The sequence below is a fragment of the Sitodiplosis mosellana genome, unplaced genomic scaffold (genome assembly GCF_009176505.1).
Source record: "Sitodiplosis mosellana isolate CC-2019 unplaced genomic scaffold, AAFC_SMos_1.0 Smas_scaffold_38, whole genome shotgun sequence".
NCBI lineage: Eukaryota > Metazoa > Arthropoda > Insecta > Diptera > Cecidomyiidae > Sitodiplosis > Sitodiplosis mosellana.
In genome coordinates this window covers 1,789,363-1,811,401 of record NW_022595280.1, presented here as the reverse complement: position 1 = coordinate 1,811,401, position 22,039 = coordinate 1,789,363, and the positions used below count along the sequence as shown (strand labels likewise).

General features: G+C 38.1%; 3 protein-coding genes across 7 annotated transcripts; 1 reads left to right on the top strand and 2 right to left on the bottom strand.

The window, feature by feature from the left end:
- Positions 1-54: 54 nt before the first annotated feature.
- Positions 55-11,523, bottom strand: LOC129569522 (ras-related protein Rab-40B). Of its 5 annotated transcripts, none has more exons than XM_055448383.1 (6): positions 9,109-11,523; positions 2,550-2,746; positions 2,259-2,324; positions 2,060-2,187; positions 1,744-1,966; positions 55-1,658 (listed from the first exon to the last, which is right to left on the bottom strand). In XM_055448383.1, exons 2-6 carry the CDS (start codon positions 2,677-2,679, stop codon positions 1,432-1,434), a joined length of 774 nt encoding a protein of 257 aa, XP_055304358.1. In that variant the 5' UTR covers positions 2,680-2,746; positions 9,109-11,523; the 3' UTR covers positions 55-1,431. The 5 variants fall into 5 exon arrangements, with proteins under 5 accessions (XP_055304358.1, XP_055304359.1, XP_055304357.1 ...); XM_055448384.1 differs by having other exon boundaries at positions 2,550-2,743; positions 9,109-11,484; XM_055448382.1 differs by having other exon boundaries at positions 10,857-11,484.
- A 126-nt stretch (positions 11,524-11,649) lies between these two features.
- On the top strand, positions 11,650-18,900 carry LOC129569519 (serine-rich adhesin for platelets-like). Its single transcript, XM_055448377.1, has 5 exons — positions 11,650-12,134; positions 12,299-12,487; positions 13,240-16,120; positions 16,252-18,414; positions 18,501-18,900. Exons 1-5 carry the CDS (start codon positions 12,083-12,085, stop codon positions 18,601-18,603), a joined length of 5,388 nt encoding a protein of 1,795 aa, XP_055304352.1. The 5' UTR covers positions 11,650-12,082; the 3' UTR covers positions 18,604-18,900.
- Positions 18,891-21,219, bottom strand: LOC129569676 (aprataxin-like protein). The gene is made up of 7 exons (XM_055448776.1): positions 20,746-21,219; positions 20,448-20,673; positions 20,184-20,340; positions 19,907-19,921; positions 19,565-19,742; positions 19,194-19,419; positions 18,891-19,109 (listed from the first exon to the last, which is right to left on the bottom strand). Exons 1-7 carry the CDS (start codon positions 20,914-20,916, stop codon positions 18,952-18,954), a joined length of 1,131 nt encoding a protein of 376 aa, XP_055304751.1. The 5' UTR covers positions 20,917-21,219; the 3' UTR covers positions 18,891-18,951.
- Between the last annotated feature and the right edge of the window lie 820 nt (positions 21,220-22,039).

The window sequence follows — 22,039 nt, the reverse complement described above, 5'->3', positions numbered from 1 at the left end:
GTTTTCTTCAACCAGAAATGAATTTTGCTATGAATATCACAGAAACGCGCGAAATTATTGCTTTCATTTGTATCATCAGTTTTATTTTTCAAATCTTTGTAAAAATGTATCCTCTTTTTTGTAGTTGCTTACTAAAATACGTACATAAATATTACATTTTCTGTATATATATATATATATGTGTGTGTGTGCTAATTCCGTATTTTCTCACACTCAAATAAAGTACGACTGGCGTGTGTTTTCTATCCTCACTGCGCTCCTTTCACAAATTACAATTTAGGAGCCTTTTCTGTGTGTTTCATTTTTTGCTTCAAATTTGAACGAAAAAAAAAGATAAACACAATTCTCGAAACCGAAAGTACAAAAATGGCTTGTTCTGTTTCAACCTGTATGCACCGTTGGTCTCTTTCAATTCATTTGTTTTTGTTTTTCTTTCTTTGTTTCCATCCTTAATTGTCCTAACAAACTAAAAACAAATTGCATTCTGTACACATGAATTTCTCTTGTTTTGCTTTAACATAAATTGGCTTAATAGCCCAAAATGAAAGATGAGAGTGGAAATGAACAACAGAAAACAATATTTCTTCTCAAGAGAACCAAACAATTTTGGAGAAACAAAAATTAAACCAATCGCAAAAATTGAATGGCTTCGAAAAAAAACACATTAAATTATACCCTTAGAGACTAATGAGTTTTGAATCAATGAATGAAAATATACGCTTTTCCAATCCCTTCCCTTCCGGAAAAAGCAGAAAATCAACCATCGTATCCACTTTCCGAATGCAATATTAAACTCAAAATCACAACACTACTTGATTCGATGCGTTCGTAAACACACAAAATTTGTTTAATTTGAGGTTGATGAGCAATCGGTTTCTATAATATTTTCTTTGAATTTTCTATTGTTGGGATTATGAAAGGATGGATCTGAATGGAAATTGTCTTTTTCACATTTTATTATCAATTATACTAAAATGACGATAATCAATTGCTATCAAAAGAAAAATGTATACGTAATCATGTGCTAAAATGACAATTTTCGAAGGACTGGATTTCATTCACTTGGTCAATTTATCTACTAACTGCTTTTCTACTGTCTTATCGCTTACATATGGGTTTAAATTGTTTGTTATTTTTTTTTTACAAATTCCACGTTTTCATTTCAATTGTTTTGGGCTACACAGTCATAATACAACCCGATCACACAATCCTTATGCATATACAATTCACAAATGGCTTATAATTAATATTGAAATGAGTGGGTGATGGTGGTTAAATTGTGTATATGGATATATGTCTAGGTCTTTTTTTTTCTTGTTTGTTGATGTTGTTTTTTTTTTGCAGTGAAATAAATTAACTGGATTTTATTTTTCTTTGAAATAAACGTAGTCAAAAAAAGCTGCTGAAGCAAAAGCCATTGCTTGCATTTCTTCACGAGATGTTGCAACTGTTCCTTGTGCTACTTGGTAGGGTGGGCGTTTTGCATCGGCCATTCTTCTTTGTGTTGCTGCTGCTCATTATGTTGATGCATTGGGATGATGTGAGTGCGTATGATTTGAGATGTGATTTCACCGATGGCGGCAATGGCAATTGATCGATTGCATAGACAGACGTTCGGCGAACAATCGCGCGACAGCACAACTCTTGCAGTGAAAGTACTGAAAGACCGAAAGAAACATTCACAATTTTTTTTTTTTAATTTTCTGTCCATTATTTGGAGTTGATTGATTTCGCCAAACTTACCTTTGTTTGATCGCCAAATGCGCTCCATTCCATTTCGATGTAATGCCATTCGGGCCAATTCACAAAATGATTCTCTAATATTGAAGTCACATAACGGTGATATCTCAAAGCATGCCATTTTATTTCGTGATGCATAGAGTTCGGCCTGTTTGGCCGCCACTTGTCGCTTGAAGGCTAAATGCAATCGATTTCCAACCAACACTTTTGGAACTCCCGGCGCGTGCTACATTCATGAATAGAGAAACCAAAATAGATTCAAACTCTGCAACCACTCGAACCGAATGAAGTGAGAGAGATTTAAATTCACTTAACATACCTCTTCAACTTCTTTAAGCCATCGATCAATGCCATCGAAACTCCATTTGTTGCAAATGTCATAGACCAGTATAACACCTTGTGCACCGCGCGAATATGATCGAATTATTGTACAAAATCTTCCTTGACCTAATGAAAATTTAAGAAGAACATTCCATGTTGAAGTTCAAGAACAGTCAAAGTCAAGTAAACGTCCATACCTGATGTATCCCAGATGCACAGTCGCACTCTTTTACCATCCAGCAGGATTGTTGTGATTTTGTATGCTAGAATAGGAAATGAAAGAGAATAATATAACCTATTCAAAAGTCCAGACAAACAAAACCATTTTTGGAACCACGCCAAATGCTTTCAAGTGCCAAAATTGCTCGAGCACTTTCAAAAGAAACGCGTTGGCTCTCTTGAGTTGACAATAGTAAGATAATCTCACATTTGAAAAGCATTGAAAACAGACATGTAACGTATAAAAAAACATGCAAAAAGAGACTTACAATTTCCACTGCGACTACAGAATGGGCTCTCCGATGAAGCGTCTTCCAATCCGGCCATAATTTCGTGTTTGCCAACATCGCTGTCGCCCACTAACAGCACTTTCAACAAATAATCATAATCCTTCGGCATGTTTGCAGGTGTCTTTACGTTTCATCCGAATGTTAATAAAAGTGTTTAAGTCTCTCGACCGCTTCTTCTGGAAGTAAACAACGAACGAACAGAAAAAAACGTTGCACGTTAATTCGTAGAACTCCAAAGTGGATTATGTAGTAAAAAATAATAAGCTTTTGTGTGCAAAAAAAATTGTGTTTTGGGGCACTTGATCAAAGGTTACATCATCTGTTTAAAGTGGATTAATCAAAATCTCAGCATAATATCTAACGGCAACATCAATTCTCTAATTCAGCACAATTTTCAAACCGCCACTCAAGTGAGTGTGCTTCACGCTGCGTTTCCGTCTAAGCGACCACATGCCAATCATTTTTCCCCGAGTTTTCAAATGCGATAACGTGTTTCGAACACAACTTTTGAAGAAGTGTTTTTTTTTCCACTGTGAGAAACACAACGCACGTCGAAAGTATTTTGGATAATTGAAAATGATTACGAGAATGATGAAATCAAAAATTAAAAAAAACACAAAAGGACAAACCGTAACACCCAATTATTTAGCGCTGAAAAATTTCGTGCTCTGATTTGAATGCGCTAGAAGCGAGTGTTATTGTTGTTATATTATTTTTATTTCCACCCAGTTCATTCCGCTTGATTATATTTGATCGATTTCTCTCTTTTGACTTTGTTGTTTTTATTTTCGCTCGATGCGGCTCGCGTTTTTCCTTCTTCTCTCACTTCTTTTCGCTTCATGCAAAATCATTACACTTTGTTTATATGGTTTTACTTTCAATTGCGAGGCCAAATCAGTTGATTCGACAGAAAATACAAAAAAAAAACGAAAGAAAACACGAAGAAGTGAAAAAAATGCAATTAAAATCGATGAGATCGATTGAGGTTGAGGCAAACGATTGCAACAATACAACAATAGTTGACTGCGCAACTAGTCAGGAATTTCATCGGTTAAAAGACTCATAGACAATTTAGTTGTCTTCGTCAATTTTTTCTCTCTTCCTCGTCGTTATTGTTGCTGTTGCTGGCTATTTGAGACCATTTGATATGTGGTTAATTTGCATCAAACAGTGAAAGAAGTGAAAAAAGAAACGAAACTTTAATTACGTTGGCAAAAAAGTGCTTTTTTCGATCGAACAACGGCATTTTGTGCAATGACACTCGACACGAGTGAAAATCCGAAAATGTTGTGGATTTGGTCCAAAAAACCAACAACAAAAAAACTCGAAATAAATAGAGAATGTCACAGATATGCCCATAATTTTCTGCACACGAGAGTTCGCGCGCGAAATAGTCTAGTGGTCGCGCGACTTTTGTGGCGCGTCGTCGTTCACGTTTCTCTTCTTCTTTTTTTCATTCTCTTTTTCTCAAGTGTCCATTATGATTTCAACATTGTTTCGTCTCGTTCGCGTCATGAAAAATATGGCCAAGAAAAATAGAAGCAATTAAAATGCCAATGGTCATAACTACTGGCAGCGCGGTAAAAAATTTTTCGGAACAAGTCGAAGAGACGAAACGAGAGACACACGCGAATGGTTCACGGTGATGGTGCGCGATCGCAAGAAGAAAGTTCGCGCCGCGCAGGGAAATCACGGTGAACAAACTGGCTTTGAATAAATATTACGTTAATGATTGTTATGCCAACCCGATATAATTAAGGTGTTTTTCATCAAGAAAAACTGACGGCATAAGCAGCGACAGCTGTGTATCGGACGCTCGCGAGCGCGATCAACAGCGAAAAAAATGCACATACACACGCCGATGAGCAGTACACAATGGTGCTTAAGCGCCGATCACTGATCGGTTATCTAATCGAAACATTAAAATGAATTGCTTAAGGCTTAAGCGATAATTTAAAATGACCATAGCCATATGGGGAGACAATGGAATATTTCATGACCCAAGCATATAGCGAGTGATTCGCGTGACGCGACAAAACGACGTCGATACAAAAAAAAAGAAGAAGAATTTGCTGTGATTTGGAGTCAAACTCTCTGCATTTGGATACAAATCAATTAAAGTGTCCACTAAAAGCCCATTTGCATTAAGTTTAAGCTCGACGAAGAGAAAAAAAAACCGATCGAATGTTACGATGGCACAATCACCGGAAGTTTGGCCATTGTCAATTTATGGAAATTGTTTGCTGCAAATATTTATATGACAAAACAAACATTTAACTTATGGACAAACGGATGAAAGATGATAGAGTGCGAAATGCCATTAATGATGTGATGAAAATTGAAAACGACAATAAAGCGAATAAAGAAGAAGAAAAAAACGAAGAGGAATTGTGCGTGAAATAATGGGATTTGTTGAATTTTTTTCCGCAAAATCATTGTGGAATGTCTGTGGTTATTGTACTCTTCCACACATAAATTAAGATTGAAATCAGATAATTTTGAATTAATATCAAAACTGTACTATTGGCTTGGGGCAGTCATCATTTTTGCTCGCGCACGGTGACCAAGACGATGGTAACAAAACTAAACAATACTTTCGACTGCAAATCAAAAAATTGCTTTTCGACATAATTTCTGTTCGACCCATTAAATTCGGTTCCAAATTGGAAAATGGTCATGAAAACAATCACGCTTTTCGCCCTCCATTGATTTTTTTAATTCGATTTCTTCTTGTTTCTGCGCTGAGTTAATCGCGTAATGACTGTGCGGAAAAGCATTTACTCTGATTTGATTGTAATGAGTGCGGCAGAGTGAGATTCGATCGAATCGCGCGTTCACTCAGATAGAAACATTTATCCCACGGTATAATAATCATAAATTATTTGTCCAGTGATTAGGTAATGGTTAAACTCATTAAAAGGCAAAAATGCTATTTGGTTGACTGCATTGTTTTCACATCACCATCATCGTTCGTTTCGTTACAGAAAAATGTTTCATTTGACGGGCTTCTTCATTTACAACTCAAAGCCAATGGTTGAAATCAATTTCGTTTGATAAAGTGCGAAGTGGAAGAGTTGGTTTGAAAAGGAAATGGTAACCAAACACCCGAAACACAAACACACACAAAAAGATATGTGCTCTTTATAAATTCTGTGTTGAAACACATTTTTATTGGTGTTGTTGATTTTATTTTTCATTTTTTTTCTCTTACTTCGTTTCGGTCTTTCCATTCGCCGTCGTTTGATGCAGATCATTACTCTTTGTCAATGTATTCTCTGGTTTTGCCATATTGATATTTCGATAGAAAACAAAGAAACAACCGAGCGATTTGGAAAAAATATTCATGAGTGTATAGAAAAAAGCAGCAGCAGCCGCAAAATCGAAATCTCAAAATGAATGACCAAACGATGGAATTTCATATGTTAACCAGATGCTAATTTAAATACGAGCTGTGCTGAACGAAAAAAAAGCATCTGTTTTGGTTTTTGTGTCGATACAAACACACATACACCGAAAAAAAAACAATATTTCTTGCCACATACACGACGCATATTCGTATTCAATCAGCGGCAATTATGAGTTTTCTGTATGGAAATTGTATTTGAGGCTTGCAAAGCTCGCTGGTTTTATGCTAAAAGAAGACGGTAAAAAAAGACACACACAACAACGCAAAACAGTTTATCGTGCAGCTTGAAATCGGTCAAAGCGAACAGCATACCATTTGCCAAGCAAGAACAAAATTATGCATGAAACAGCATGTTCATTCGCGTGCGTTTGCATTTATAATTACCGTAGTCTTTATAATTACATTTGATGGGTGCACAGATGAACAAAAAAAATGTATCTATAATTCCTCTCGGTCACCTGATCGTTTGTGGGAAATGAAATTTCAACGAAATATTATGAGTGTGTGCGGATACGAAAATTTAGATGCGTCACAATCGATGAATGTTCGAATTTGATATACGGCGAAAGCAACAATACGAAAACAAACGACGATCATCAACTGAACCCAACCAGTGAATTACCTTGTGAAGGCCATGCGCGCACGTTTTTGAATTCTCATTCAAATATATGCGAGATGTGAGAGCGGCTTGGATGCATGTGCGCCGCGTGCGCTCAAACGATGAGAGGGAGAGAGAGAAACTCGAACAGTTCGCGTATCCAATTTGAAAACGTCGACGACGAATAAAAAACAACAACAACAGCAAAGAACATGAATACCACAAACTGCTCCGCTTGTTTTCTCGTTTCCATACGGTTTTTATGATTACATTCATGCATTGACCATTTGCCACATTGAATTAAAGAAGAAGAAAAAAAAAATGGAAGAAAGATGTGCAAAGAGCAAGAAGAACGCGATTCGATACACATCTGCCTCTCGAATCGGATCTTGTTCCCCCCCCCCCCAAACGTGTTCTCGTTGCCGCCCGTCAACGTATGTGTGTGCGTGTGTGCGTCCTCGCATATGTGTGTAAGTTGTCGTCTTTTGCACAGTTCTTCAAAAATATTCCAACGCTTTTTTAATGATTGTAATCAAAAAGAGAAATAACAAAGCAACATGACTATGTGATGATGATGGCGATGATTATGCTCTCTGGCTGCTTGTGCCAAGTCAGTATTACTACACATTCACAGCATGCAGCATCACTTTCGAGCGGCATCGAGCGATAGAAAGAATGAAAGCCATATCCCAATGGTATGAGTTGTGTAAGAAACCATTCGACAATTCCGACTAATACATCCGACATACATACACGTCTGAGACTCAAAGATGAATACACTATGAAATTTCCGCTAAAGACACAAAAGTATTCGAAAAACAAAAGCTCAGCAGCAACAACAACAGCAACGGCAATAATAAATAGCAATCAAAATAAAAATTGTGTACAGAAATAATAAATTGCTGCATTTCACATGTGCGAATGCACAATGCACATCCATCGCTTGTAATATGGCGTTGAGTGGCCACAACGCACACGTCTGCCTCCCCATCTCTCGCTCAATCTCACTTGATTCTCTCGGCGATGGGCCAGAATGGAATTGCAAATGTAAATATTTTCATGGCGCGTTCGCTCTCTTTGCTTCTTCTTTGCTGAATTCAGTATTTGCACCGAGCAAATGGCAAAAGACGAGAGAAAAAAAAACACAACAAAGAAAAGAAAAATGACGTCAGGCTTAGCTCAAGAGTGCAGTGTGCAATTGTACAGAATGCACGGATGGGTTTGTTGTGTATATATGGTGTTGTTTTTTGTTATTCGCTCTTTGCTATATTCTATCCGTTCTGTGGCTTTCATGTCAGAACATGTCGACTGACTTTTAGTGCATTCACCTGGTTTCTTCTCACGCCTCGCATTTATCGCAAAACGACGGATTTTTGCATTTTCGTAAACATATATACACACACACAAAGTGTTACTTTACTTTTCTTCTATGCGCCTGCTTTGTTGTTGTTGTTCTGTGTTCGTTCTCTACTTTAAATCCGAACGATAGACAGGCGGCAGATTGCACGGCGTAATAAACAACCTTTTGATTCACTTTGTGTAATTAAAATCTCGCGCTTTTAATTTGAGTCCATTTTTCAGAAATGAAAATAATTCTCGTATAATTTTTCATTTTGTCGTTATTATTATTTGCCGAAGACAATTGCGAAGGAGCCGACAGAGTGGCGAGAAGTATAAACTTTTCAGCTGTATGATAGCAGCAGCAGCAGCAGCAGTGGATGAAATGAATGTGGTGCACAGTAGAATTGTAACCGCTTTACTTTAGAAGAAACGAAGACAAATTGCAAAAACGAGGATTTAAATGCGCGTCTTGTTTATGTAATAATTATTTCTTTGACATGAGAAATTCAGCAGAAGAGGGACAAAGACCAAATCTGATGCGAATTGACACAATTAAGACAGCGCTACTATCTCGAAATGTAATTAAAGCCGCGCGAGTGTGAAGACAAAAAGTGGTTTTTGCCATATTTGTCGTAAGCGCGTACTCAAAACACTCAAAAAAGAGCGATTGCAGAGCAGAGCACAGCTCGGAGCGGCGGAGTTCGATGCGCCGTTACACAACTAGAATAGATATACGTTTCAATTAAAACGAGGTGGATTTGCTTTCGAAATCCACTTGGAAATGAGATTCGTTGTGGGCTGACGGCAATTATTTTCAATGCATTTTCAAATGGCTTGGCTACGCAAAAAAAGGCACACAACAGAACAGGCAGAAGAAGAAGAAGCTAGAAAAAACACACACACACATCACACAATCAAATGGAGCGCAAGTGCGAGCGCGATTCACACGCTTTTTTTCGCCTAAACCGTTTCAATGCACTTAACGGCACTAATGATGCCAGCTACTTATTCCAATCAAAGCTCATTTTCTAAGACGCAACATGGACGTGCGCGCTCGCGACGCGATATGCAATTTCAATCTATCTATACGTAACATCTTTTAACATGGTTCTGGTCTCAAATGATTGCCTAGATAATGTACTCCGAAAAAAGCAAATAACAAAAAACCTAGATAAAATGATGGCAACAATTACCTTTTGTGTAACTCGAAGTCTTAAAACGGGCTACAACAAATTGTTCTCCTCTGCTTTGCAAAAGTGGATTTGATGCAAAAGAGAAAAAAACGCAACAACAGTTCGCACAGCCCAGTAAAGTAAACAGAAATCTGCGTGCGGACGTATCTTAATGGTGGTCGACGATTAAAAAAAAACTTCACAATATAAATTCTTGGTCGGTTAGCTGTTGCTTGCTATTTCTGTTCTCTCACCGTAATGTTTACCCACTCTGCTTGTATGAATTTTTTTTTCTATATCACACATCAATTATGAGGGAAATACTTTAGCTCGTTTATTTGTGTTTTTATTTCTGTTTGTTTTTCGGCTTTTCTGTGGTCGGCGTGTGATATTTGGTGCCAATATTTTTAGAAATGGACACAAAACAAATCGCATGCGAAGTGTTTGATTTGCAATGCGTAGGAATTCTTGTAAATTATCTGACGGCCTAATTTTTTTTTACTTAAATTTTTTTTTCCTCTCGTATGATTGGGCCAGTTAGATTGGCCTTTGTGATTCACGAAACCAACGTTTTTTTTTCTTCCTTCACTTGGCTATGCACGATTTATGAATTATGCCTGATTATGATTTATATGTATATGCTGTTGCTGCTGACACATTAAACCGAAACTGATTCCAAATAACTTGAACGAAAATATAAAAAAAAAAATGACGAATGGCTGAAGTCAATTTGAAAGCATAAAACTGACTCTGAAAAACTGTTGTAGCTTGTGTACAAACAGCTGTGCATCGAATGCGACGATCGCAACGACAACGAGCGAATAATTACTCGGAAAATTATTTTTCCGGTGAAATGGTATGCTTTCTGCGGAGTTTTTTCTTGTTCGCACTTCCGCGCGAAACAGTACGACACACACGCGTGTCGTGTTACAAACGAATATATATATATATTGTCTCCTTTTGTGTCTTCGGATTACAACTATCGCTTTCACTGGTACAGTTTTAATTGTATGGTTTTGAGCGCTTTATTTTCTATTCGATCACGTCTTGCTTTTTCTTTCGATTTTTGTTGTTATCAAAATGCGTCGTTTACACAGCGATTTTAGCGAGTGTCGTTTTTGTTTTCTAAATTGTTGTATTGTTATGATGGAACAATTATTGTTTCGGAATCGAGCGCACACACACACTGTTCAGCTCGACGGAACTTAAATGGTTTTGCTGGTTTAGTTTTTTTTCTTTTCTTGTTTTTTTTTGGAACTCTCTTTCAATTCAACGATTGACAACAGCGTACGATATCGCGCTGCTTCATTCACTGTTTCGAATCACAATATCCATTTGTTTTGAATAAAAAATATATCTATTTAAAGATCTCTCCGTCTTCGTCTCAATTCCCCGATTTCGTATCGTCAAAATGCACTGAAATGATTCGCTTTACAACACACTCTCTCATACACAGCGAAAGAGAAAGACACATTGAATACTATGATATTTTTGCACATTAACAATTCAACGGCCGAGTCGAAAACAAGCATTTCATTCTCAATAGAATATTAAATATGCAAATGTTTGCTACTTTTTGCTGCTCACAGCGATTCGGCATCATAGTCATCAAAAATAGCTCACGTCAATAGTCAACACGCCATATAAAAACAACTCTCGAAACAGCAAAAAAAAATGCACGGCAACAACAGTAACACACTCAGTTACTCACTCAGCAGTCACTTCAATCAATGAAAACAGATAAATAGTCGTTTTGCATTTTCAATCACCTTTGAACTTATCGACGAATTACCATCAATTTAGCACCCAACTCTCGGCCAAACGCTTACGAGCCAGAACCTATATTTATTTTGAATGTTGTTTTGATCTATTTTATGGTTGTTGTGTCGATTTTCAATTTCGGTCGACGTTTCAACACAGATTGTTTTTCTTTCCTGCTGCTCTATTGGTTCAATTCACTATTCTATTTGGTCTTTATTTCGCAAGCGAATGTTTTTTTTGTAGCAAAATGTCGATTCACGATTTCACATGTGTCCGAAAATGCAAACAATGAATGGAGTTTGCAATGGGCTTGAGGTTTTGCAGCAAAATTAAAATTGCAATACCTTATGCGTTTTTCTTCTGCAACTGCGATTTATCTCGAGTGGTGTGAGCTCACGTCGTCGACGTCGTCGTAGTCGAATATAGTAAACGCAAAAAATATGGAAACCGCACTGTTGTTCACCATCAACTCACGATTGAATAATGCGAATAAATGAATATCTACAACAACTTTTCTACCACACAATATGTTCGTCTCTTCGAGTGTATGTTTTTCTTCTCTTGTCTTCGTCTTTCGGTTGCTTTTGTGTTGTGGATCTGTACGACGTTGTGGTTGCACTTTATTATGATTTTCGCTTGATGGGAGACATTTAGATATTCACTCACACGCTCAAACTGCAACACATATCAATATACACAAAAAAAAACAAGACATACACAACCCACTGCCCATTGAACCGATGTGAAGTTGGTTGACACATTTGAAACGCAGTGGAAATGGCGTAGTTTGTTAGGCTACTCGTCGAATTTTGACATTCCACACGCACACAGACTCACAAAATGCTTTGAATTGTTTAGCTTTGGTCGTGCAACGACAACGATGTATAGAAATTTGGCGGTAAACATTAAGATACATTGATGCTTAAGTGTGAAGCAGCATGCAGATGTGTATAGAACCGTCACAAGAAACATTCGCTTACTGTTTCTGTTGTGAATTTGTGAATGTCAATTTTTGCTGTGGATTTGAGTTCGATTGCATTCGGAAATTTCACCGGAATTTCTGCGAAATAAAATGTGCATTTCCATTGGTTTGACATAAACTATTTCGTGAGCAAATATTGCATGAGCATTTATTCAAACGCAGAAGAAAAATATCGGGTGATTTTGTGATTGAAACGCCCAGAGTGCCATTCTGTCACAAGCGAAAAAAAAGTTACATACAAAACACACAAAAATGGATTCAATGACTTCAATGAGTGGCTCAGAAATTGCCAGGCTAGTACTTGGTGAGTGGAATCGATTGCTTTGATTCGATTTATGCATTTTGTTTTGATTTCATCAGTTTATGAGTTTATATGGAGCATTCATATGAAAGAACACCCCCGATGGAGTGACAGCTCTGCAAAACAACGCAATTGATAACGTTCCGTTTTTTTTTTTTGGTTTTCAGGGTACTTACAAAGTCAGCGAACAGATGAAAAAGCATGGAACAAACTTGCACTGGATTTCTGCAAATTGAACAAGACATATTTGCGGGAAGAATACAACTTGTTAAGCCGTGGCATCAAATTGAAATATGTCAGTAAACCCCGCACATTAGTCGACATCTTCCGGGAATTCATTGAAATCGAAGAGATTGGTATGTATGACGAAATGATGATTAAATGGTTTTTTTTTGGAGAATCAAAAATGGGAATGTTCATTTTTGAATGGTAAAAGTTGATGAGTGCAGTAAAAGTATGATTTCAAATGAAATTTGAAAGTCGATAAAGTGAATGTACGAAACTTGTGCTCATTTTGCATATGCATCGAGATTCCAAATGGAATCTGTCAGATTATTGGCGCCACACAGCAATGTAAAGCCGATTTGGGCGCAATATCGATGTCGATGTGCATTATAAGCATTTTCCACTATCGCCATTTTTTTGAATGGGTTGATTCTCAGAATTATTTGTTTGTACATCACATTGTTTACATTTTTCTAATAATTCCTCGGATGAGATTCGCACACTAAGCTCAGTGCACGTCGAAATAGCACACGAGGCACGTCGGAGTGTACGAATTGCATACAGAAATGAAACTATTTATTGATTTTTCGTTCAAATCTCCAAAAAAATCGGATTACATGCTATAACATGTTCAATATGGTTGACTTGAGTAGAAATCAATTATGCAACATTCGCACTGAACGAAAGTGTGACCGATAATCGTCTTTAGATGGAAATGACAATCTATTGTTGATTCAACGAAATTAAAAGACTTTATACCGATCAAATCTGGTAAAATTTCGAACGATTTTACTATTACACAATTCAAAAAGAAAACTCAATGTTTTACATTTTTTTTTCTCTAAAACCCAATATTGTTCCTCTCTCTTTCTTTCTCTCACAGTGAATGGATTCTTCGAAACTGAACTGAAACGCCATGACGAAATCCCCAGCGAATTGTTAGGAGTGCATTCGTTGAAGGACAAAGTGCAGTATGCATGCCGAATGTTCAACTCAGCGGGAGACAGCAGCGAGTCAAGTCAAAGTCATTTAACGAGAAAGCGCCCCAATGTGTGCATTTACCAAAGTGAATATGATTCCGATTCGAGTGCGAATGTATCGCCAGATGCGACAAATGTTGAGGATTTGCCTGGATACACACACCCCCCGTCGAAGCGACGCAAAATCTTCGATCCAAGCCTGATCATATCGAATCGAAAAGAGAATATTCGTCTTGATGACAATAAATCGGATTGGCCAAAGGCGACTCCACTGAAATCGAGTGTAACCCAGGTTCCAATGTCGAGTAAGCATTTACAAGCGTCAGCGTCAAAAGTGGTCATCCCAGGAAAAGAAATATCTGATTCGTTTTTAGCAAATGAGTACCAGACCATCATTGCACAGAGAATCAATAGCGTCTTCGACAATAGCAATGTATCGCTTGTGGAACAGGTCAATGATAAAATGGGCGGCATTGTTAATTCAATTCAGCCGACCTTTGATGATATCATCAACAATCTCGGCCTAGATATATATGATGTGCAATCACTGGATTCGTCGTCAAGTATATCAAAACACGAATTTGATGTCAACGAATCGGCAAGTGAAAGTCGACAACTCGACACCCCAGTTCCTAATGATGCTAATCGAAGCGGAAGATATGAATTACGGTCGCAAAATAAACGAATACCCGCATTGAACGCATCCATCGAAACGAAACGAAAGAAAAACGGCAAGGCAGAAATCATTTCCGATGAAAAAGTTAATATTTTGCCTGAGATTACAGTGCAACCGGGTTCGTCACCGATTCTGGTTGATTCAGACTCAGAAGGAGCCGTAACAACCACATCGCAACAACAGTCTCAATTGCCATTTCCTCAAGGTTGGTTCTTGTTCCAAGATGCACAAGGTCAGTATTATGTATCAGATGTGGCGCCAACGACGACTTTGTCATATGACACACAACAATCACAGCAGTCGACAGCATCCGTCAATATGATCGATCCGTCACAGATCATCAACCCATCGAATCAACTGAATATGAAAATTGTCAGTCTGGAAAATTCCAGCAATCCAAATGCATCGAATCAATGTGCGATTCAAACGGACCTGAATCAAGCTGCGAGTAGCGATGAAGTTCGAGATCGTATCATCGAGATCAACACTGATGATGTGAACAAAGAAGGTACCCAACCAGTGCAAATCACACAACAGCCCTCCGAGGAGATGAAAGAAGTGGTGAAAAAGCAAAGCAACATTTTTGAACAATTGAAAGAGAAAAGTTTTTCTCAGTTCAAGCAAATCAGCGAACAAAAAGTCGTGACACCAAAGCAACTGATTCGACCGAATATTCCAGGCAGTTCAAGAAGTTTATCGACACCACGGAACAAAAATCCACATGTACGAGTACTGGATTTCAATACACCAACTCGCTTCCGACTGTCGGAGATTTTGGAAGGTAAAAATGAATCGTTTATCAACACGTCGCGATTCTACAGCGAAACACCGCAAAATCGTTCGATCACATCGTCAATGCCGAGCTCAGCACCACCAAAGGTGAACTCAGTCATCCAAAGCGAAAAGAAATCCGATGAAAAATTAGCAGAATCATCAACGGCAGAGCCATTCGTTCCTACGAATGAAGATACAGTCGTTTCGGCCGAGGGCGAAACGCCAAAGTTGCGCAAAGTTAATCGGAGAAGTGTCGTTCGAACCATTTCAGAGCGCAAGGAAATAAATCCGGAAGAGAATGAGAAGCGTTTGAAACGAGTGGCCAAAACAAAGAAGAAAATTTGCCCCGAAGAAGGCGACAGCAACGAAAGTGACACGAACAACAAAAAAGAAGTAGCTAAAGAACCCGTTTCCAAGGAGGATGCATTGGCTGAATGGCAGCGCATTCGATCGGCTCGAAATAATCCAGAGTTATTTGAGCAAAACTTGCGCGAACAAAATAGCAAAAGACAAGAGATCGACATATCGACGGGTAAAAAGAAGCGACAACGGCGAACCAAGAAAAAACCCGTGGCCAAAGCAAAGCAAGCAGCCAAAGCGATACTTGATGAATCGGCGAAATCGGTTGACATTTCGATGAATTCGTCACTCGATCCAGACTTGTTGAATTCGACGGAAACGAATATGGAAGCGCAAATGTTGGAAGACATGTTGAAAAGTGCCAAAAAAGTGACACCGATGAAACAAGAAATCATTCCAAAATCCACAAAGAAAAAGACACCAATCGGAAAGTTGCAAATCAAATTGATGCCTTCGCCAAAGAACAAAGCCTTAAAACGACTGAAATCAAAGAAGAATCTTACCTCAACACAAACTTCAGAGGATGTGAAGAAAGATGAACCGGTTGCTAGTTGCAGCACAACCGAAAATCCAACTGAAACGGAGGCCGAGCCCAAGCCTGAAAATAAAATCCAGAAACCGACTGAGTCGGAACCCGTCAAACCAATCGAAAATACAACCGATGTCGTGGAAGTGGCACAAAATTTGATCAGCATGCGTGATGTGATTCTACAACAGGAAAGTCAACGGAAACAAGCACAACAGTCCGAAATTCAAAGTGATTCGGTGTCAATGTCACAGCCAACATTTGAAGTGGCTTTGTTCAAGACAAATAGCGAACCAATGCCCGTTAAATTCGATTCGGATCTACTGAAATATGTGAGCCAAGGGAATTTAAGTTTGTCAAATCTACTTGAGACACCGTATAAGGATGGTATGCAAATCTTCCCAAAAACGCCAGGAATCACCAGTTTACTGTCGACGTTGAATACACCGTAAGTAGTTTTTTCGGTTTGAGTTTTGACATTTTGTCCATTTTTTCGGTAACGTTTGATTTTTCAACCCAATTGTCCTTTACCGATATTTGATATCTGAAATTGAATTCAAATTTTTTGTCAATTCACAGAATGCTTCGGCCAGTGGAGTTTTTTATGGGCAGTTCAGTAATCAAAGATTCAAAGTTCCTCACTCCAAACATGCCAATCACTCCCGGTTCCGGTTTCACACCCGTTTCATTCAAGGATATCATTTCGCCGAGAAGCGATCAGGAACTCATTTATGGAGCAGCGAATCGGCCAACTGACTATTCGTCAAGCAGTTCATACTATAAACCTGATGAATCCGATGGCATTGACAAACATATCCAGGCATCCCTTCAAACGACACGAACAAATAGTGGTGTGTACAGTACCGATGAAATTGATGATTCCAAAGTCGATGATACCACTCAAAATACGATGAACAGTTCATCGTCATCAAGTTCGTCGTCTGACAGTGATTCAGATTCGGACAGTGATTCATCGTCTTCCTCTGATTCGGAAACGTCACAAATTTCGCTGAAATCAATGGAAAAAGAGCCGCAACCAGTTGAACGTGTAGAATTGTCGCAACCAGTTGAACGTGTGGAACCATCGCCGCCAAAAGTTGTTGATGAAGACTCAACACAAATACACACACAAATAATCAAATCACACTTGGTCTCAAGCAGCGAAGTGAACATTGCCCGAAATATCTTGTTAACAAAACCAGAAGAGCCGATATTGAATGAAGAAGCCGAACGATTGGCTTTGCTCGAAGAGAAAAAGCGTCGAATGCAGGAGACGTTACGCGGAATTGAAATGAAAAATCATGAAAAATTCAAACCACCAAAAAAGGTTCGTACAATAGCCGAGGTGACACGAGATCGAATACAAAGTCGACTACGGAAACCTCTAGTCACTGTATCGCCATCGAAACGAAAATCCACACAGCCAAAGAAAATCGTGCCGGTTCATTCGCGCCAGATTTACTCGCACAGTGCGAATGTGATCAGTACTCCGATGGAAATAGGGACGGAGGTTGAGTTGAAGGTGCAAAGTGTGAATACCGAACGGTTGATACCCGAAGCGGCCAGCGATAATGCAATCGCCGATGCATCTGATGTGAGTACGACGCGAAATCCACAATCCAGCCCGAAAGATGAAGAGGAAAGCGTCGAAGCCATCAAAAGTCATATAAACAAAAGTCCTGAATTGGTTGATACTGCGGGGGCGGCACCGATTAAGGAAGCTGGTGGCTCAAAGAAAACCTCGGCCGAAGACTTGATCGCTACGTTATCGGAAAAGCAAAAGAAGTTCGATGCCAATCGGCCGAAAATGAAGACTGAAGTAATTGCAGCGTTGCCATTACCAAGAACGACTCGATCTCGATCGAAAAATCTGACGTCAATTCGGCCAGCACAAAATATTATAACAGCCGCTCCACCGAGTTCGGCCAAGGGTGGCCAGAAAGCAACAGCAAACGCCAAAGAAAAGAGAAAGTCGAAAGAGAGTGTTCCAGGGCAACCGGTAAAAAAGGTTACAAATGAAACAGCAAAGAAGGAACTAACAAAGGAAGAGGCGTCGAGTAAAATGAAAGAAACATTTGAAACGCCAGCCAAAGAGAAGCAAAAACGTCTAGCATTTGATATATTCGGCCATTGCTCTGATATTGAAACGCCAATCAAATCGCCACCGAAAATCGTAGCCAAACCGAAAGAAAATCCCGTCGCTCGTAAGCGAAGTTCAACACCGCCCAAAGAGCCGGAACGTGAAAGCAATAAATTCGAGGCCGATAGCAGCAATGTGAAAGATGAAGATGAGGCAGATGACGACGATGACGACGATGACGACGATGACGACGATGACGACGATGATTCAAGTGAGGAAGAAGACTTTGAAATGTGCATGTCGATTGATGAAACCGACAAGAAGAGATTCTTTTCGATTCGAGAGACTGCATCGTTCAAGCCACGAGCCCCGGTACAAGGTGTCACTTTTGGAACACAGAATATTGTAGTCGATTGTTTGACTATCCATTTGGCACCCAGCGAAGAAATTGAATTGTACACGCAAGACGTCGACAGTGTGGCGGAGATGAATAAAGAGCGTCAACAACGCCGTAGCACAATGGAGGTCAAAGAGGGAGCAAACAATGTGCCAACGTCAAGCTCTGAGGCCATATATGGTAAACCACTTCACACATCGACTCCATCGCCACCAAAAACTGTTACGCCGAAATTCAACATCAAACACAAACCTTCTGATACTGTGTAAGTGTCCTGGCATATTTTCAACTTCGAGCTATGACTTTTCATTTTCAAATCTTCTAAACCAACTTTTGTTTGTCATTTTGTAGGTCTCCAAAATCAGCCAAGCGCCAGAATAAAGATGATTTGTTCAATGGTATTCAGATGTCAATCGATGATGTGCTGTCATCACTGCACCCCAATAACACTTGATTAAAGACCGAATCTGATATGTTAGGATACGAGACAAAGGAAATTAGGGTCCATTGATATATTGAAAATCACTTTCAATCTATTTTTTTTCTTCATCTTTTTAATCAAAAGTTATAATTTCTTCTTACTTTTCACGTAATCCTATTCCTAAGTAATAAGCATAACATTCGATGAAATATTTATTATCCATTTAATTAAGTCAATTAAATCACAGACTCTGAATAAGTAAACGTACTCGAATGGAGTAAAAACTGAAGTTTATTTTAAGAATAAATAAATCCAGTTGATTGAGTTTGATTTGATTGTGTTTTTTTATTTGGAACTTTGGACATGGATGTGGCATTGTTATTATTTCAAATGTTGCAGAATGTGCGCTTTTAGGTCAGGTATCGTTTTTGGCTTTGCATCACAGCGATGACATTTAAGCGGCGTTGACAAAAGATCCTTTGCTACGTCCGCGTTGAGCTTCGACACCTTCCCGTTTACTTCGATTTGTTTAACAAGATCTGGAAAGTGGGTTCATATTCATGAATTAAAGTATAAATATCATAAAAACCAAGGCTCATGTCCCAAAATTGAATTCAATTTACCTTCATGAGGCACGAAAAATTCCGTGGTGAATGAATTCCAATGCTTCTTCGTTTTCAACGCCGGCGAATTGAAATCGGTTGATATTACATGCAAGTGAACTTGTTGCATACTCGGCTCCGCGTGATATCCAATCTTGAACTCATCCAGTTGTTTACCCTTGATCTCGATCACATTTTGCGCCAGCAAATACATCTCATTCAACAGATTCAAGTGGTCTTTTGACAGCTGTAATTGGAATAGAATTTTTAATCTGAATTCGACAAACCAAATTTTCATTTTCTTTGATCCAAAAGCAATGTTCCATTGTTGACTTCAATCACTTTGATTTTTTACTTTGAAATAGTCCAATGAGTCTAGTAATATAACTTGCCTGAAAAATGTTGGGAATATTTTCTTTGGGCAAAACCAGAAAATGAAATTCTGCTTTCGGGAACTTGTCAACCATCACAATGGCTTCTTTGTTTGAAATAATCCAATTGTTTGGATCTTTCATGGTATTCAGCAATCCCAGCGACCAGCTACCCATTTTGGTTATCATAAATACCTCTCTAAATCAATATCTCAAACAATTTTATTGTAATAAACCAAAATAATTTTATTTCAACACTTTTTATATGAATTTCATTATGCGAATCTGGCAAAAACAAAACAAGTTGAATCGAGCGGTTATAACTCAAAGCAATATGAGTGACGCGAACTGTCAAAAACATACGTAGCGACTGTGGCGCTGTTGTTGTTCGACTCATTTGTAATAGATTTTTTTCGAAAAAGCGATGATTGTCGTTAAATCAAAATTCAAAATTCAATGTTATTCAACATTGTTCAATGCGATACGATTATACTTTCAGAGTATGGTAATAAACATGCGAATGAAAATGATCTATTATAGAAAACACATAAAAAACTACTGTAATAGAAAATGCAAACAAAAATCAACTTGAATCATAGTTCTATCTGGTTGATATTTGATTTAGTTGAGGTTTCAACGCCATTTCAAATGAAGCATTAGATGCGATTTCAAATCTTGAATTTTTTCGGGTGCAGTGCGGCATCGATGGCATTTCAATGGTGTCTGACGAAGAGCGTTCACCAACAATGGATCCATTTTCAAAATCCTTCCTTGGAATATGATTCGACCCACTAATTCTGAGAAAAAGTTCACAAACAATTAAGATGGTTGCCATCAACTCAAGGGTTGACCCCTATTATTGGAAAATAAAAAATCACCATCGCATTGTGGTTTGATAACTTACCGTGATGTGGTATGAACAGTTTCGTGTTGAACGAATTCCAATGTCTGTCCGTTTTTAGAGTAGGTGAATGGAAGTCCGTTGAGATGACGTGCAGATGAAGTTGCAACAAACTCGGCTCAGCGTGGTAGCCAATCTTGAATTCATCCGTCTCACGACCATTGACTTTGATTATATTCAATGCCATCGAATACATTTCATTCAACAATCCCAAGTCATCTTTTCTCAACTGCAAGCAAGTGTTTTTTTTTTGCTCTTATAAGAATTTGAAACGATTTTTCCTTTGACTTAATGAACTCACCTCGAAAATGCTTGGAATATTTTCTTTGGGCAAAACCAAAAAATGATACATTGCTTTTGGGAATTTATCCGGAATGACAACGGCATTTTTGCTTTGCAAAATCCAGCCACGTGGGTTTGCAAGCTCCACCAGCAATCCATGCGACCAATGGAAATGTTGTCTCTGTGCCATGACAACCCGATTTTACTGTTTTATTTTTAAATTAACCACTTTAATTATTATTTTCGAACGTTTTATTTCACAAGTTTTTAGTTGGTTGCACGAGTAGCAACTTGCATCGAAAGTCGATTCAACACTGTCCCCACACTGTGAAACGTCAAAGATAAGTGTTTGACTTTTGAATGTGCAAGCAGCCGTAGTATAAACAACGATGCTGTGTGATGCTTGGCAAGACGTTGCATAAATGTCAATCAAAGCATGCTAAACTACTCAAATGTACCGTGATGCAGTGAAGAAACCAAATTCAACGTAATACATTACCATAGCAAAGACGTTTGATGCCCCATCTGAAAATGACAAAAAAGACAGCAAATGGAAAATGAAAATGCCCATGTTATCGTTTAGTTAATTCACATAGTTTTTTCTTTATTTTCTTAATAGCTACGTTTTGATCAGTAATAATATATAACGTTTTAGTTCTATTCATTTTATCCATTAATCGATTTGTTGTTGTTTTAAAGAACATAAGGTATTTGTGTTGGTTCAAAAGGATTTTTTTTGTTTGTTTGTTTTCGTCCGATAGATGTGTTTCATTGATTATTTCCTCAAAATTCGACACCATCGATCCAATTCGGTTGCCATCTAATCGATGTAAGTGCCAAAAAAGAACTGAATCATTTGGCCAAAGATGACAACAATATATCCAATTTTTACGTTTCATGTTTCTTATTTCTTTTGTTTTTTTTTGTTTTGTTCTGTTAAGGGCAAAATGTATATCACTTTCTTTTTGTTACATGCTAATGTTTGTTGTAAAAGCAATTTGTTTTCTTTTTTGAATTCTTCTTTGTTGTTTTATCTCTTCTCGAAACATTTTTTTTTCTGTTGTATTACATCACTTTTGCCATACAATTGAAAATTCTATTACAAACTAAGAAAAAAAAATTAGATAAAGCCTAAATGGTTGCACGCAGAAAAGTTTTTAATTCAAAAATATCCACGAAACTGTTGCAGTTTTATCAAATCGAATGAACTAGTTCATCTAAAAAGAGAAAAAATGGTAAAATAATGTTGGGGGGTATTAATTTTGTTAAGCTAAATCTACACAATCAAGATAAATCACATCACGATCTGTAAT

Coding starts and splice junctions, on each gene's coding strand:
- LOC129569522 (XM_055448381.1), bottom strand. CDS start 2,679: ATGCCGAAGGATTATGATTATTTGTTGAAAGTGCTGTTAGTGGGCGAC. Junction 2,188..2,258: donor GTGCATCTGGGATACATCAG/GTATGGACGTTT, acceptor AATTTTCATTAG/GTCAAGGAAGATTTTGTACA. Junction 1,967..2,059: donor GGCTTAAAGAAGTTGAAGAG/GTATGTTAAGTG, acceptor TCATGAATGTAG/CACGCGCCGGGAGTTCCAAA.
- LOC129569676 (XM_055448776.1), bottom strand. CDS start 20,916: ATGGCACAGAGACAACATTTCCATTGGTCGCATGGATTGCTGGTGGAG. Junction 20,341..20,447: donor ACTGTTCATACCACATCACG/GTAAGTTATCAA, acceptor ACTTTTTCTCAG/AATTAGTGGGTCGAATCATA. Junction 19,110..19,193: donor ATTTTTCGTGCCTCATGAAG/GTAAATTGAATT, acceptor CCCACTTTCCAG/ATCTTGTTAAACAAATCGAA.
- LOC129569519 (XM_055448377.1), top strand. CDS start 12,083: ATGGATTCAATGACTTCAATGAGTGGCTCAGAAATTGCCAGGCTAGTA. Junction 16,121..16,251: donor CTGTCGACGTTGAATACACC/GTAAGTAGTTTT, acceptor GTCAATTCACAG/AATGCTTCGGCCAGTGGAGT. Junction 18,415..18,500: donor CACAAACCTTCTGATACTGT/GTAAGTGTCCTG, acceptor GTCATTTTGTAG/GTCTCCAAAATCAGCCAAGC.